This window comes from Dermacentor variabilis, unplaced genomic scaffold, assembly GCF_050947875.1.
Source record: "Dermacentor variabilis isolate Ectoservices unplaced genomic scaffold, ASM5094787v1 scaffold_12, whole genome shotgun sequence".
Classification (NCBI taxonomy): Eukaryota; Metazoa; Arthropoda; class Arachnida; order Ixodida; family Ixodidae; genus Dermacentor; species Dermacentor variabilis.
The window spans coordinates 51859245-51876624 of NW_027460280.1; the positions used below are offsets into that span (position 1 = coordinate 51859245).

The following is a 17380-nucleotide window of genomic DNA, read 5'->3' on the forward strand; positions in this document are numbered from 1 at the left end:
GCACCCTAGCTGTTTGCAAACCTGTGCCCCTTGCTACTGATAGGCTGGCGTTCCTTGCAAAGTTTAGATGTTTAGTGGCTAAGTGTGCTTTACAGGCAAAATTTTGCTAGCAGCACGAAATCATCGCAAAATTAAGCACAATCATCACCATCAGCCTGGTTACGCCCACTGCAGGGCAAAGGCCTCTCCCATACTTCTCCAACTACCCCAGTCATGTACTAATTGTGGCCGTGTTGTCCCTGCAAACTTCTTAATGTCATCTGCCCACCTAACTTTCTGCCGTCCCCTGCTATGCTTCCCTTCCCTTGGAATCCAATCCGTAACCCTTAATGACCATTGGTTATCTTCCCTCCTCATTACATGTCCTGCCCATGCCCCATTTCTTTTTCTTGATTTCAACTGAGATGTCATTAACCCGCGTTTGTTCCCTCACCAAATCTGCTCGTTTCTTATCCCTTAACATTACACCCATCATTCTTCTTTCCATAGCTCGTTGCGTCATCCTCAATTTAAGCAGAACTCTTTTCGTCAGCCTCCAGGTTTCTGCCCCGTATGCGAGTACTGGTAGGACACAGCTGTTATACTGTTCATAATCTGAGAATGCCTGCCAAACGCGCCCCAGCCCATTCTTATTCTTCTGGTTATTTCAGTCTCATGATCCGGATGCGTGGTCACTACCTGCCCTAAGTAGATGTATTCCCTTACCACTTCCAGTGCCTCGCTACCTATCGTAAACTGCTGTTCTCTTCCGAGACTGTTAAACATTACTTTAGTTTTCTGCAGATTAATTTTCAGACCCACCCTTCTGCTTTGCCTCTCCAGGTCAGTGAGCATGCTTTGCGATTGGTCTCCTGAGTTACTAAGCAAGGCAATATCATCAGCGAATCTCAAGTTGCTAAGGTATTCTCCATCAACTCTTATCCCCAATTCTTCCGACTCCAAGTCTCTGAATACCTCCTGTAAACACGCTGTGAATAGCATTGGAGAGATCGTATCTCCCTGTCTGATGCCTTTCTTTATTGGGATTTTGTTGCTTTCTTTATGGAGGACTACGGTGGCTGTGGAGCCACTATAAATATCTTTCAGTATTTTTACATATGGCTCATCTACACCCTGTTTTGTAATGCATCCATGACTGCTGAGTTTTCGACTGAATCAAACGCTTTTGCGTAATCAATGAAAGCTATATATAAGGGTTGGTTATATTCCACACATTTGTCTATCACCTGATTGATAGTGTGAATATGGTCTATTGTTGAGTAGCCTTTACGGAATCCTGCCTGGTCCTTTGGTTGACAGAAGTCTAAGGTGTCCCTGATTCTATTTGCGATTACCTTAGTAAATACTTTGCAGGCAACGGACAGTAAGCTGATCGGTCTATAATTTTTCAAGTCTTTGGCGTCCCCTTTCTTATGGATTAGGATTATGTTAGCGTTCTTTCAAGATTCCGGCACGCTCGAGGTTATGAGGCATTGTGTATATAGGGTGGCCAGTCTTTCTAGAACAATCCTCCCACCATCCTTCAACAAATCTGCTGTTACCTGATCCTCCCCAGCTGCCTTCCCCCTTTGCATAGCTCCCAGGGCGTTCTTTACTTCTTCCGACGTTACTTTTGGGATTTCAAATTCCTCTAGACTATTCTCTCTCACGTTATCGTCATCGGTGCTACTGGTACTGTATAAATCTCTATAGAACTCCTCAGCCACTTGAACTATCTCATCCATATTAGTAACGATATTGCCGGCTTTGTCTCTTAAAACATACATCTGATTCTTGCCTATTCCTAGTTTCTTGACTGCTTTTAGGCTTCCTCCGTTCCTGAGAGCATGTTCAATTTTATCGATGTTATACTTCCTTATGTCAGCTGTCTTACGCTTGTTGATTAATTTGGAAAGTTCTGCCAGTTCTATTCTAGCTTTAGGGTTAGAGGCTTTCATACATTGGCGTTTCTTGATCAGATCTTTCGTCTTCTGCGATAGCTTACTGGCATCCTATCTAGTGGAGTTGCCACCGACTGCTATTGCACACTCCTTAATGATGCCCATAAGATTACTTAAATGATATTGCACAACAAAAAAACGACACGGACGTGAGAGAAGACGACACACCAAGCACAAACTTTCAACTGAGTTTATTGTGCCACTGTACCGATTTTATACATGGGAAACAGTGTAGACCGCGCATGCGCTTACAAGAAAAAAAAAGTGCGAATTCATGTAACATAGTAACGAGTCATGTGATGCCGCCTCCAAGAAACTTAGTTCTTTTTCTGTGAGAGCCAGAGACGGGAAGTTAACACACTTATCACCCAATTTCGCGATTATCTGCGCTTCAGATATTTCACGCATGAGCTGCGTGCTGCCACGGGAAACAATCGTGCATTGTTCCTCAAGAGGTTTGCATCCATGATTGCAACAGTGGATCGCCAAGAAACCACCAGAGTCGTTTTTTACATTGTTGCTGTGTTCGCGGAGCCAATCATTGAGACAACGCCCAGTTTGTCCGATATATTTCTTCCCACATGAAAGCGGAAGGTTGTACACCACCCGGTGGACACACTCGACAAACTTTTTGCAGTGATGCTTTCTGCACTTATCGGAAGGGACGGCATTTGGATCCGTCAGCCTGCAAAGCCTGCCAAGCTTGTTGGGAGCAGAAAAAACAACTCTTACATTCGCCCTTTGGGCCATCTTTTTGAAGTTATGGGATATCCCTTGCATGTAAGGTAATAGGGCGTATGCCAGGAGGAGCATCGGCAACTGACTTCTGCGTGCTGGATCACGCTTCTCTTTAAATGCGCACCTTGGCGAGCACGTGCACATCTTGTATGATGCCAGGGTTAGTGCAGAGTATGAAGTCTATTTCATTTCTAGTCTCGCCATTTGGGCTCCTCCACGTCCACTTTCGGCTTACCCGCTTGCGGAAGAAGGTATTCATTATCCGCATATTATTCTATTCTGCAAATTCTACTAATAACTCTCCCGTGCTATTCCTAGAGCCTATGCCATATTCCCCCACTGACTTGTCTCCGATATACATTAGAAAATGTTCGAATATTCAGTTGGATACGCATATTCGAATCCAATCAAATATATCGCTGGCTGTGTGGGAGCAAACACGGTTCTTAGCACTTGTTTCTAGAATATTGGGGCAATATTATGTTAATTTTTTTTTATTTTAATTGGATTCGAATATGCATATCCAACTGAATATTCGAACATTTTCGAATGTATATTGTTCGAATCGAATACTACTATTAAAATATAATATTCAAACGTTTTGAATATTTGCACACTCCTAAGTATAAGTATGCACAGCTGGTCTTTTCTCTTTGCCACTTCCAGTATATGCCGTCAACACATTCAGTAACATCTGTTCTGTCATATGATGGTGTTGTTGGTATAACTTCCCACACATTGCTTTCTTTACTCCACAAAAGACTGCGTGGAGTTGCATAGTGTTCACTGAATAATCCTTGGCCCTCTGTTTTCAGTAATTCCAGCATTACAGGCTATTGTGGAGGACCTGTTCTTGCTACCTAGTGCAAATAGGACAGATTCACGCAAGGAGCTGGAGACCCAGCGAGAAGTCGTTGTTTCTGTTTTGCTGCGGCTTATTCAGTACCCTGAGGTGAGTGGTCATATGTGTTACATTGGATTCGTAGTGTCTGTAGTGCTCATCTGTCAAGGGATGGAAGGATTGTTTTTCTGATGTTACATATTTAATATTGCTTGGAGCCCACATGTAGGATGTCTTGACTAATGTGAACTGGGCTTTAAAATTTTCTGGGCAAGAGTAAGGTGCATTTTGTTAGCTGTGGTGTTTCAACTCTGCCACTGTTTTTCGTATAAACAAGACAAGTTCATAGAAAGATGATGGCATGAAGTGGCCAGCAGGTCAAACAAGGAATGTCACTTAAGCCAATGTTCCAACAAGGGGACTTGTCTTTGCCAAGGCTGCAACTGCTTTCCTTAGCAGCATTTTTATGCATGCGTTGCTCACTTTCCCCCACCTTCATTGGTGGAGAAGTATGTAGAGTAGGGTGAGTGAAGTCAAAGTGCTCAAAGGTGCAGGGAGGGTTGTGTTAGCAAGTGAAATTAGGAGGGGAAGGGTAGTGTTGCTAGTTTTACCAAGAAGTAGGGGTTACAAAAACAAAAAAAAATCTACACGTGTAAGCAGGCACTGTTGATCTCGTTGGTCTAGTTTTTCCAATAAAGGAAGTAAGAAGACAGTTGAAAAACGAGTCAAAACATTTGCTCCAGGGACATCCCTTGTTCGACTGCTGTTGATTTTTCGTATATATATATTGAGAGAGAGAGAGAGGGAAAATATATATATCAAGAGAAAAGTGTATAACAGCTGTGTCTTACCAGTACTCACGTACGGGGCAGAAACCTGGAGGCTTACGAAAAGGGTTCTACTTAAATTGAGGATGACGCAACAAGCTATGGAAAGAAGCATGATAGGTGTAATGTTAAAAGATAAGAAAAGAACAGATTGGGTGAAGGAACAAACGCGAGTTAATGACATCTTAGTTGAAATCAAGAAAAGGAAATGGGGGGCATGGGCAGGACATGTAATGAGGAGGGAAGATAACCGATGTTCATTAAGGGTTATGGAGACTGGATTCCAAGGGAAGGAAGCGTAGCAGGGGGCGGCAGTAAGTTAGGTGGGCGGATGAGATTAAGAAGTTTGCAGGGACAACATGGCCACAATTAGTACATGACCGGGATAGTTGGAGAAGTATGGGAGAGGCCTTTGCCCTGCAGTGGGCGTAACCTGGCTGATGAGATGATGATGATGATGATGATGATGATGATGATGATGATGATGATGATCATATATATATATATATATATATATATATATATATATATATATATATATATATATATATATATATATATATATATATATATATATATATATATATATATACATGGGCATGTTCAGATAAGAACGGTAATCAAGGTCCCATGAACATTTTTTGTTTTCAATTAAATTTTTATATGTGGCGGGTAAATGTGTCCACACAAAGGAAATAACCTTAGTTTTGCAAGAAACTTCGTAGTTTTCTCGGAAAAAAATTGTATGTCACAAGAGGTGGAGAATGTCGTTTTTTTTTCACTTCGCAAAGTTGCAAGTTTGGAGCCTCCCTGCATGCACAATAATTTTTTTCCGCACATAAGTATTTTTTCATGACCTCTTTGCAACTTGTACTATACGAACAAATAAAAACGTTTTCTTGCTGTGTCAGTCTTCTAAAAAAAAATCGCAAACTTTGCTTCCAGAGCTATGCGGAGCAAAAAAAGGCACTTTTCAGGGCAGCCTTAGGGCAAGATGCATAAGATCTCCACACTGAATCTTTTTCTTTATATTTTTCAGCTACCTTTACTCACTTTAGGCAAGTTTTGTAGCTCTACACTTGACAGATATATTCAATATGGTCTCAAAATCGGCAGAAGTTCAAAAACGTCATAAAAGTGACAACTTTGACTTGGATTTTTAAAAAAAACCTCATCGAATTTCATTAAAATTTGCCTGAATAATCCTCAATACTCGATAATTGTAAGGCACAAAAAAGGTGTTGCATTATATTGTTTTAAAGGATAAAAATAAATACAAAACTGACTTCATGATTTCGATCCCTACAACTGCTCAGTATTCCCTCTTGGGATGCGCAATCGTGAGAAGCTGGATTTAGTATTGGTTTCTTGTGGGTAAATTTTAAACGCTACAGTTTCTGAGTTCATAAGTGTAATTTGTAAGTGTTTTTTTCTCTTACAATCAAAGGTCTAAAGCTCCTATTCGCTTTCATACTCTTCTAACAGTGGGACTTAAATTACTGTAAGCATATTTTAGCACGTTATTTTGGAGTTACGTGTGGTTAGTGGTAGTTTATGCAAACATTTAATGCACCCATCGCTACTCTCAATATGCCTTTAACAAGCTGCCGCCGCTCCAGGGATGAACCGCGCTTGGCAGCCACTCCTATGGCTATATAATGCCCAGCGCAACCCTGAATTTCATAGCACCATGTGTGCCGCCATCCACGCTTTAGCCGCTATCATCTTTCCATCGCAACGCACCGAACACCTGGCAGTTATGCCTCAGCCTTCTACCTTCGACCGAGACAGCCCCGATGAGCGCGGATGTTGTTCGGATCTGGAGTTTCGTATGTCGTTTTGCAGGCCTGGTAGACGGTGGGATCATTTTCTATACTCACGTGCTTTCTCTGTCCTCGAAAAGCATACTTGGTATCTCACTGTCAGCTCATGCACCGGACCGAACCAGCATCAGTGTCGACAGCGGGCAGCCTGTGTTAAAAATCCATCCATCTGTCCATCTCCTTTTTTTTTTTTTTTTTTTTTGGAAGAGCAGCCCTGGGCCTGGCATCTGTCACCTGCTCTTCTGTCCCACGATAATTTTCGGAAGCGGTGAGCTTTTGCATTCATGAAGAGATTTCTGCAGCGAACGTTTTGTGCTGACTACTCAAAAAGGCACAAACAGAGAATTGAAAAAGGACGTAATTTTCGCAGTGTAAAGACACTGAGTGTCGCTGCTCTCAAAAAAGTCCCACTTCCCGAAGAAGCTCTCCGAGTACGAGAAAGTGACTTCATCTGTCAGAATTGGTACCGTCGGTTCAAGGAAGACATAGATAATATGCAGGCAGAGTTAACCGAAACATTAGAAGAATTCCACCCTGGGGAAGAAGTCGTAGAAAATTTAAACTCCAGTGTCAGCCTTATCTCCGAAATCTCGCCCCTAAAGCCACCGAGCGCTCTAAAAAAATGCCTCAGACTTTCCTATGCAAAGCGAAAGTAGGAAGAGGTGGCAAGAGCTATGGTGACGAAAATCCGATCAGGGATACAGGCAGCATATGATATCCCAGAGATTTCGCCTGTGTCACAAGAAAAGTGTGCGCAATGCAGCAGCTGGGAAGACAACCTACATGCTGCCTACAATAGGTGTACGTCCTTTCAAGAGCATTGCCAGCTGCTGACATTGCTAACACGCAACCTAACCATGAAATGTGTGCAGGAAGTTATTCCAGAGGCAACGAAGTACGTTATCTAAAAATCGAAGAAGATGGTTGATGAAGAAGGCGTATGGTCAACACAGGAGGGATATACAAGATGTAAGCTACAACACGAAGACATTACCACCGTTTTTGAATATTACACCATGGATGAACTCGATTGCTCTAGACAGACACCGAACAAAAAGGATGTTGTGAGAATCGAAAATCAGGGAGAGAAGGAATGGGTACCTAAACGCTTCATGACGCGGTCCTTGCGAAAAGCATTCCGCCTCTACAAGCAAGCTCACCCTGCCTCCCAGGTTGGCCTCACAAAATTCATATCCTTACGTCCTAAGTGGGTGACATGCTCGCCACAGTGGCAAGTGTGGGTTTGCGTGTGCTGTGCAAACTTTCAATTGTGCCTCGTGGGACTGCAGAACGCCTCCGGAAGGTTGCTTTCTCCCGATAATATGCAGAGTCTCTGCGTATGCCAGGAACCTACTGCGTCATGTTTCCTCAGGAATTGTGAACACTGTCCGCAAGATGGCATTTTCATTTTGGAAAATTTTCCACATGTGGAAGTACGTTCAATCAAATGAAGGCAGTGCATCCTACGTGGCCTCCACCGCTGATTCGGAATGGAAGAGACTGTGATCTGGTTTGTGCTTCAGGCTGGACAATATACTGTGCGCATACCGAAGTCAACGGCTGCCGTTTATTTCTTGTTACGATTTTATGAATTGCAATCTGCACATAAAGCGGCATACCATTTATAAATTGCGTCCCGATTAAAACTCCTGCTGATTAAAAACCTTGCAGATAAATTGTCCCTCTCAGAAGACTACGTTCTGTCTCCTGACAGTGCCCTGTAGAACCAGTGAACACAGAGCTAAACAGATGCAGGTACGGAAATGTCAGTTTCAGAAACACATTAATATTAATTTTTATATATCAAAATTTTTCTGAGCATCGAGAAATGATCTAATATTTTTAAAGAATCGATTACATACCAGCATAACTTAGTATGATAAATTAGAGAATACGAAAAACGTTTGACCGCCACCAGCCAGTTCTTGAGACATCAGGTGAAATAGCCAATTTATTCCCATTTTGACTCATTAAGAACGCCGCTAACAAGCGAGTAGAAGCTCTACAAACATTGAGGATGGTTCGGATATTGTGGTAAATAAAATTTAACCAAGTTCAGTGAGTGCTAAAACAAATTTCTGACAGTTACTATTTCTAAGAGGCAACTCTAGATAACAAAAGCATGAACTCAGTTTTGTATTCATTTTCGTACTTTAAAACAATATAATGCAACACTTTTTGGTACCTTAAAATTATCAAGTATTGAGGATTATTCAGGCAAATTTCAATGAAATTCGATGATGACGTTTTTTTTTTAAATCCAAGTCAAAGTTGTCACTTTTGTGACGTTTTTGAACTTCAGCCAATTTTGAGTCCATATAGAAAAATATCTGTCAAGTGTAGAGCTACAAAACTTGCCTAAAGTGGGTAAAAGTAGCTGGAAAATATAAAGAAAAAGATTCAGTGTGGAGATCTTATGCATCTTGCCCTAAGGCTGCCCTGAAAAGTGCCTTTTTTGCACCGCATATCTCCGGAAGCGAAGTTTGCGATTCTTTATTTTAAAGATTGACACAGCAAGAAAATGTTTTTTTATTTGTTCGTATAGTACAAGTTGCGAAGAGGTAACGAAAAAGAACTTCTGTGCGGAAAAAATTTATTGTGCTTGCAGTGAGGCTCCAAACTTGCAACTTTGCGAAGTGGAAAAAACGACATTCTCCACCTCTTGTGACATGCGATTTTCTTCCAAGAAAACTACGAAGTTTCTTGCAAAACTAAGGTTAATTCCTTTGTGTGGGCACATTTACCCACCACATATAAAAATTTCATTGAAAACAAAAAATGGTCATGGGACCTCGATTACCATTCTTATCTGAACATGCCCATATACATTATATATATATATATATATATATATATATATATATATATATATATATATATACATAGTCTTATCATTAGAAGCCAACAAACACTGACACCAAGGAGTACATAGGAGAAATTACTTGTGCTTAATAAATGAAGCAAAGAAACAATAAATTAATGGAAATTAAAGTGGATGAAAAACAACTTGCCGGAGGTGGGAACCGAACCCACAACCTTCGCATTTCGTGTGCGATATATATATATATATATATCCGTGATGACTGAGATCGATTTTCTGAGTCCTTAAAAATAAATTCATTGTGCATGTTTTGATCTGAAAGTTGTAAATAGCCTTGGAGACATAAAATTCAGTTGTTTGCAACACATTACCTTTCACAGAGCTCTGTGTTTAAAAAAGAAGAGGAGTGAGATGGATCCTCTACATTTTATTCATCTTTCTGATTTTTCTGATTTTCTGACTGCTGGTCCCTGTAGGTATTGGAGCTCCTCTTGGCAGTGGTTCACCACAGCTACCAGGAAGGAGAGGACAGGTGGAAGAAGTTTTCTAGGCAGCTCATTGACGTCATCTTACCACTGATGTCGCGCACACAGGTGCTGCACCCTTTTGTTTCCTGAACATGCGCAAAAGTATCTTTCCACCTAAAAATTTGAATGATTTGACTTAGCCCCGAACCCAAGTAATTCTGTAAATAGCAGGGGTGGGAAAGCATTCGAAGTTTAGATTGGGAATGGAATATTCCACACTATTCGTATTCGAAAAGGAACTATTTTCAGGATGTCTACCAACTGGGAAAACCGGGAATTCTCAGAGATTTTGAATAGTCTGGAAAAACACAGGGAACACTGGGGGAATTTGGACTTTAATCAGGGAAAATTAGCTGTCATTTTATTTAAAGGGAACGAAAGTCGCCCTACTGCTGGCTCGAGTAAAAGAGAGGAATCGTAACATATTGTCTTTGATGCCGTGTCGTCAGCTGGAGGAGTCAACGACTGATTTTCCAAACGCCCGAATTTTGTGAAATGCCCAAATTATGTGAACGGCTTCGCAGCAGCACCACATGCCTTATAGAGTCAGTGTATAAGAACGTCTGTAATTCCAGACGTAAGAACCCTTCGCTGTCCGATTTTCTGGACTTTCTGCCGCGACTGGAGGTCCAAAGCGGCAATAATCAAAGCCAATACCACCGTTTTGATTATCTCGCCGCCTCTAACCAGCGCTCTCGCATGCAGATCCGCTGGCAGCCATAGTCACCACTGCGGCAATGCTGGGCTTAGCTGCTTCGACGTTCACTATTAAGTTTTTTGCTGTTCGGTGCTGTGTTTTTCATTAAAATAATTTGCCGGTGTAAGTGATGGCACCGACTCCGCCTCTGTAATTCTCGTGATTGGCTTCAAAACTTAGAAAGCATGGCGTGTCGCATAGGGCCAGTTTCCAAAAGCAGCTTTGCCTCGGCACAGTGATGTTACACGGTGAAGCGTACGTGAAGTATTGCGGTGAAGCTTAACAAGCGTGGGAAGGGTCAATTGATACAGTACACAGTATGTATTCCTTAATTATACACATTTGCACCCACCATCTGCTGTCACAGTACAAGCACTAATATGCCTAAGAAGTCTACTGGCAGGATTTCAGAGCATTTTCGGATGGGCCTGTAAGGATTTTAGCCCTTAAGGGCAGTAAAAGACACACATTTATTTTTTTGGACTGCCCAATTTTATGTTTCGGACGTTTTCATAGCCCCTAGGGAGTATGAAAAATCGGACGTTGACTGTACAAGTGGCCAAGAGGATGCTTCAAATGGTCTGGGCGGTGAACGCGCGGCGGAATGAGGACAATAACAGAAATGACCGTTGCATTGAGGAATGATGGAGAAAGGGACTGTGCCGCCTCTTCTTTGAAGGAGCTTGAGCTCAAAAAGCAAAGTGTTGGGTTACAGAAAGATGCAGGTGACCCTCATGCAAACCAAAATAAACTCATGAAAGCAGTAAAACACAATATGAAGGCATTGTGCGTGGGCTAAGAGTATGTGAGGACAGTTGAGGTTGACTTTCCAACTGCTGAGAAAATCTCACTTCTGACAAAGTTCGGCCCTAATACCAATGATCTTGCTATCACTTGATATAAATAGCTCATTTTCAAAAATATTTGCTTCTGTATGTATTTCTTTTTATTGTATCTGAAAATCTTTGACTCGATTTACAATGGCCTTTATCGTTTTTCTTTTTTGAAGCTATTTTACTTGTTGTGCGTTTTACTATCCCTTACCTTCTATTTGAATAAAATAAACACTGCTCCTTACTATTCAAACTGGATGAAGCTGTTTTCTTATTTATAAAAAAATTTTTTAATGCTTACTTGAGAGTGACAACCTATGGCAACGTGGTGTCAGCCTGTCTTGACTTAAAATAAAGTTCTGTGTCACTCTGGGAAAACCTGCAAAACTCGAGGAATTTGAAAATGTCAACTTGGTAGACACCCTACCCTGTATTTGGTATATTCCAGTATTAGAAAGTAACTAAATATTTTGCAACAATTGATGATTAAAGTCTTGTTACTGTTCTCTGTCTGGTAAACGATATATTGTAAATTATCAGAAGTGAGACAACAAAAAGTTTTGCAAGTAATGAAGAAACAAAGTGGGTAATACAAGCTATGTTTTTGTTTTTGCGGCGGAAGCCTACATGACAACCTATAATTTTTGCTTGTACATAGTCTGACATTTAGTGCTTTTGGCACTCTAGTCATGTGGCAGTTTTATATTTTACACTACATACATCCAGTGATGTAGTGGTAAATGTAGGGATGTAGTGATTTAGTGTAAAGAACTGTTCTAATTTTCTAATAAATAAGCGACCGATTACTTCTTAAACATAAAAACAAGTCAGAATTGTTTGAACACACTCACAAAATACATTGCTGACCTGCTGGTAAATGTGGGAAATACTTATTTGTTTTTTGTCTTGTATAATTAAAAATTAATACAGTTCTTTGCAATGCACTTCCTTTAAGATGAAAATGAAGGAACCATTAAAATCTATTTTGTATTATTAGATATTGCATATTCAGTGTAACAGAAGTGCACATAGTCTAATATTGAAATGGTCAAAATAAAAGAATGGTCTCCAACAAATTCCATTGTCCTTATCTAAGCTCATCTGAAATGGATTTTACTGTGGCTTGCATGTTCAGATCCTCGGGATAAGCACAGTGCTGTGCACAGACAGCCGGAGTGTCAGTAATGCTTGTGCCAAAAAAAAGAGAAAAAAGAAGCAATTAGTGCCATATGCTTTTGTAACCTGTATGCCATAACTGTTTGTCATTTTCAGGTCCACTTAGATACCAGGCATTCACTCAGTGTCTTGCAGAGGCTGTTTGATGCTGTGTCACCAAGTGTATTCCGGCCCGTTGACATTTTGCTCAAAGCTCTCTTTGTTTGCCCCACAGATCCAGTGAGTAGCATTCATCCATCGTCAACAAATTTCTGTCTGTTTTTGCTTTAATATTTTTTTTTTTTTTCAGTGGCATAGCTAAAGTGAGTTAGTATATCCACCAGCATTTAGAGGATGCCAAATTAGTGGTTGTACAGAGTTTGTGACAAAGTGTAGCTTTAAGCTGTCAAAATTCATATAGCATTGTAAATATGTATGTATTATAGGTGTGCGAATACTGAATAGCAGATTTCAAATTGAACATTGAATTGAAGAAAGAAAAAAAAAAGCTGTATATGATATAAAACATAAGCATTTTTTTGCAAAATTTAATGCTTACAAATTTTGGGAAAGAAAATATGGTGCTGCACATGCTCGGGTGTCTCCTAGCACAACACAACACGAATAAAGCAAACTATCAGTAACTGAAATATACAGTATGGTCTACTCTTATTAAAGGGAATACCAAATTAGTTTGTCAGCATTGATTACAGCTCAGTTCTGCTATATGAAGATCTGGAAAACATTTTTTTATCAATAGAACTTCTGTTGAATAGAATCAAGTGCTTTATTCCCTCTGAAACCAGTGAATTAATGTACATTCTCTTGTACTGAATACCAGTAAGGTTTGCACTTTAATAGCGGACCTGTGTTTTGTGGCAATCTTTTTATTGGTTGCATAGAAAGTTTTGCTTTCCAGTTTTTCTCCTAAATACAGAAAGGCTATCCTAACTCTATGGAAGGTGGGTTATTGTAAGGCCAATCTGTGCGACAGACGAAAGGACTGCACATCACATTGCTCAGTCACCGCTCCGCATGTAGCCAGTGCTCTCCACGCCGTTTCATTGTCAGGTTCGGTGTGATTTGCCACCTGTAAAAGATTCTGAAAAATGGAGGGTCACAGCAAGTTTGCGAAATACTCGCTATTACCCCCCCCCCCCCCCCTTTTTCATCCGCCATCCTCACAGATGCATGCAACCAGCCATCACACGATCGCACCCGCTGTGTAAATCGAAAGCTAGTCTTGTGACAGGTTGCAAAAAGAGGCCGATGTGCATCTACAAATGGCATTGAGAACGAGAGGCCACCGTATGGCGTGTTTAAAAGATGCAGCCATGAACAACTTTATTGCAATCTCAAGCACTTGCTTTCATTTGCAAGGCGGTTTGTCAGCTTCTCAGTGTTGCACAACTGCTGTGAATAGATCGCATCAACTTGGCACCAAACCCCAACTTTAGTCACCGGTGCGCGATGAAGCAATGCCGATTAGGCCTAATGGCTTATACAGTGTCCTATACTGTATAGGTCGTACTGTATACACCGTTTTTTTTATGGGCGCCACCATATTGCTCTGCAGTGGTGCCATCTATAGGCAGTTGGCATGCTGGCCTGGGCGAGCACTCCGTTTTGCATGGCAGGTATACATTCGCCGATAGTTTCTGGTATTTGTCTTCGCGCGGTCGGCTTAGCATGACGTGCGTCTTCTATGCACTAAACGGTTCTGTGAGACGTACTGAAGTGGTTTAAGTCGGTATGGCCGGACTTTCTGCTGGCATTGAGGCGGACGGAGCACGCAGCGCAATGTGTGCACACATATATTTGAGCTTACGATCAACCTCGGAGATCAATTGTGTATTTCTGAATGTTCCATCCACTAATGTAACCTTATTGCAGTATTATCCTCTAGTTCTAAGCTGCAGTGTAGGAGAAATTAAACATGCGCGACAATCGTAACAGCGTGGGTACCATTCTGCTACGTTAGGAGCTGTGCTGTTATACTTTGACAAGCGTTCAAACTGTTTGCCGCAGGTTACGTTGCGGGACTACTTGGTTCAATGGATGAGGTTTCCACCCATAAATAAGATAGTTTTGGCTAGTAATAGCAGCATACCTTACAGTCTGAATTAAGCTTGTCCAGCAAAGCGACTGTTTACGAACTGCGCAAGCATCCTAAGCAGTGGTAGGTGCTGGATTACAGATATCTTTGTTCTATGTAGCGCATGGTCCAAGCATACGACATCAGCAGCTATATCGTTATATATATCAGCGTTTATAATAATAAACATTGTGCGGCAATGACTATGTGAGGTCATATTGCGGTGTTAGCCCGTTTTCTCTTGCTTCTTCAAGAAAGAGGATGGTAACCGAATTTCTTTTTTTTTCCGGTTGTGTTTGTTACGTTCTCTACGACGCACTCACACGTATTACGGAAATTTTGTCCTCAAAAATAGCCATTGCATTCTTTTTATGCGATCCCTCTCATGTAATATGGCTGTATACAGGCCAAAAAGGCAATGCCGAAGCATACAGCTTATATATGTATCATGCTGGTTCACCAACCGCAGTGATCGCTGTGTTGAGCAGCGCCATCGGCCTCATGCAGGAAGACTAGCGTAGACATATAGTAATTTCAAGCCTACTAGACTTGAAATGCGCGAGAACGATGCCGTTGCATCACAAATATTTGATAGCGCCTGCCGCTTAGATGTTTCGTGGTTGCCTTAGGTTGGCCGTGCACGAGCATGCACTCTTATGTTTTATGTTTTACTCCCTACGCCAAGCGATCAGACAGTGAGCTGATTTACCATTTAATGCTGGTAATACGGAGACACCGTTCTTTTTTTTTTGTTGTTGAATTAAAACCAATATAAGCAAAATAGTTCACAAAGTGTACACACAGCGTGACTGATAATGCGCGTACACCGCAGCTGATTATGCACATCACATTTTTGTGCCCCCAAAACATATTTCCGCCTACTGTAGTTACCGATGCACCGAAAGGCTTCCCTGACGACCTTATATAAATGGACATGGCGTAAATTTCACAAAGTACGATCTAAAACATTCTGAAATCGTTCCGCAGCACGCGACAGCAATACTTTCAAGCCGCGCCGTGCCGGATCACCCAAGCCAGAGAGGAGGAAAGGCTTGCTGCGCACCCTATCCTCCTCGCTCAATGAAAAGGTCTATAGGTATACTGTAATGGCCTATACAGTGGTCATGACGAAAATTCACCGCTGGCCGATGTGGTAACTGACCACGAGCTGTCACGAGATGCTTGCCGGTAATATGTTCATGCGGGTGGCTCATCAGTGATCGGTCCCAAGATGAGGCATGCAAGTTAGATTGACGGCTGTTGAAGCAGCTTGAAGTTCGTCGCCGCGTATCCAACATGACCTACGTGCCTATCAATGGCTAATCAGCTCATCTTCATACACGCTTTCGCACTTTACGAAATATGCACTGCTTTTCTTGCCATTCCCTCTGGACGTGTCGTGTTATCATTTCGATTGGTTCCATCAACCCGCACAAACCTTGAACGGACAGAGTAGTATCCAGCCGACACAGCGCCATTCTGAGGATTGCGACGGGCGGGGGGGTACGATCCCTGCATCGGGCCAACTTCAGGGAGCGCTCAAAGTGACAAAGTTCACTACCGCGTCAGCTGGGGCAGCCCATCCATGGCATGTTGAGCTCTCCTTTTGCGCTGGAAACGAAGCAAAACACTCACTCGAGTGGCACCGAGCACAAGGGGCTCCGCTGCACAAATTGCGGCACTGCGGGGGATCTCTACAGCAAATATATCAAAAAATCGAATGGTAGATATTTGATTTGCAAATCAAATTGTTTGAAGGTTCACTATTTGATTAGATTTGGTGATATTTGAGTATTTGCACACCCCTAGTATGTATATATAACTTGAAAAGGCAATTCTTGAATAGAAAGTAGTTCTCACTAAAGGTAGACATAACGGCAATCATCAAAAGTGTCTGGTAAAGATTTACGTCAGTGACAATTCAACTGTGCCATTTGTGCCACTTTGCAACAATTATATTTATAAGCGCTTCGCTGTGTCCACATATGTTTAATTTCTGCCTATTGCACTTATGTATGCTATTGCATCTCTTCAACCTTTCGAATAAAAATTTGTTTGCAAGAAGCATTTGCTGTTAAATTTAATTTTCACCTGATTTTTGCTGCTTGATGAACTTGAGTATATTTAACATTTGTGGATTACGAATAATCCTAGATTAAAGCAAATTTGTTGTTGAATTCCTGTTTTTGAATGGTGGGCATTTATAGATTGGACAGCATGCACTGTTTTCTGCACTTGGCAATGTGCTGTGCACATATCAGCCACCTCATGCAGCAGCACAATAGAGCATTTTAGAATAGGGGACACAAGCTGCACCCAAGCATTGGGGGACACTACCTGCTGGGCAAACAAAAGAAACCAAAGTGGGCACAAAACAGTGCAAAGAGCCCACAATGGAGTTTGTGCCCCCAATGTTGGGGTGCGGCTTTTGTCCCCTAATCTAAAACTCTCCAATGTATGCTGATTTATTTTTGTTTTCACATAAGCGTGTCCGTTTTGGCACTACCATTGCAAATACAACTGTCAACCTTGAGCCTTCAGTGCTGACAGTAAAATTTGTGGAAAAGTGTATGATGTAATAAGGAATTACTTTTGCAATGCATCAGCACTGTTGCAAATAATGTTTCTGTTACAAAACAAATAGCTCCATAACAGTTTTTACTGCAAAGCTGTTAGGCTCTAGTTAGTCGGGATTTTTCCTTTGCGCGTGTACGGTGCTCACACAAAAAAAAATGGCAGCTGGACGGTTTTGTGTTTGAGTTTCTGCGTAACGAAATAATGTTTTCTTGTCTATTTGAATCGCAATCTGATGCTATCGTGCCTGCAGGTTGTGTGTAAGTCGCACTTTATGAATTTTCTGGCACCCTTTGAGAAATTCAATTAGTTCAACAACGCACCCTATTAGAATGAGGATGTGTGCTGTACTAACGGTACCTGCGGCCACTCAGACAGGCCTCAAACAGCAGCTGAAATGGCATCTGAAAATGTTTTTTGTCTTTCAGTTTCCGCGTAACAGATTTATGTTTTCTTGTATATTAAACTAACAGTCCGAAGCTATCATGTCTGCAGCTTGTGTGTAAGTC

At 41.5% G+C, this 17380-nt stretch overlaps 1 protein-coding gene across 2 annotated transcripts in view; it reads left to right on the top strand.

The window, feature by feature from the left end:
• Nucleotides 1-17380, top strand: part of htt (huntingtin) — a 184187-nt gene that overhangs the window by 100801 nt on the left and 66006 nt on the right. For both annotated transcript variants that reach the window (XM_075677006.1, XM_075677007.1), the window contains 3 exons: nt 3494-3630; nt 9467-9583; nt 12320-12442. In XM_075677006.1, the coding sequence (XP_075533121.1) occupies nt 3494-3630; nt 9467-9583; nt 12320-12442 (377 nt within the window). The remainder of the gene's footprint in view (nt 1-3493; nt 3631-9466; nt 9584-12319; nt 12443-17380) is intronic.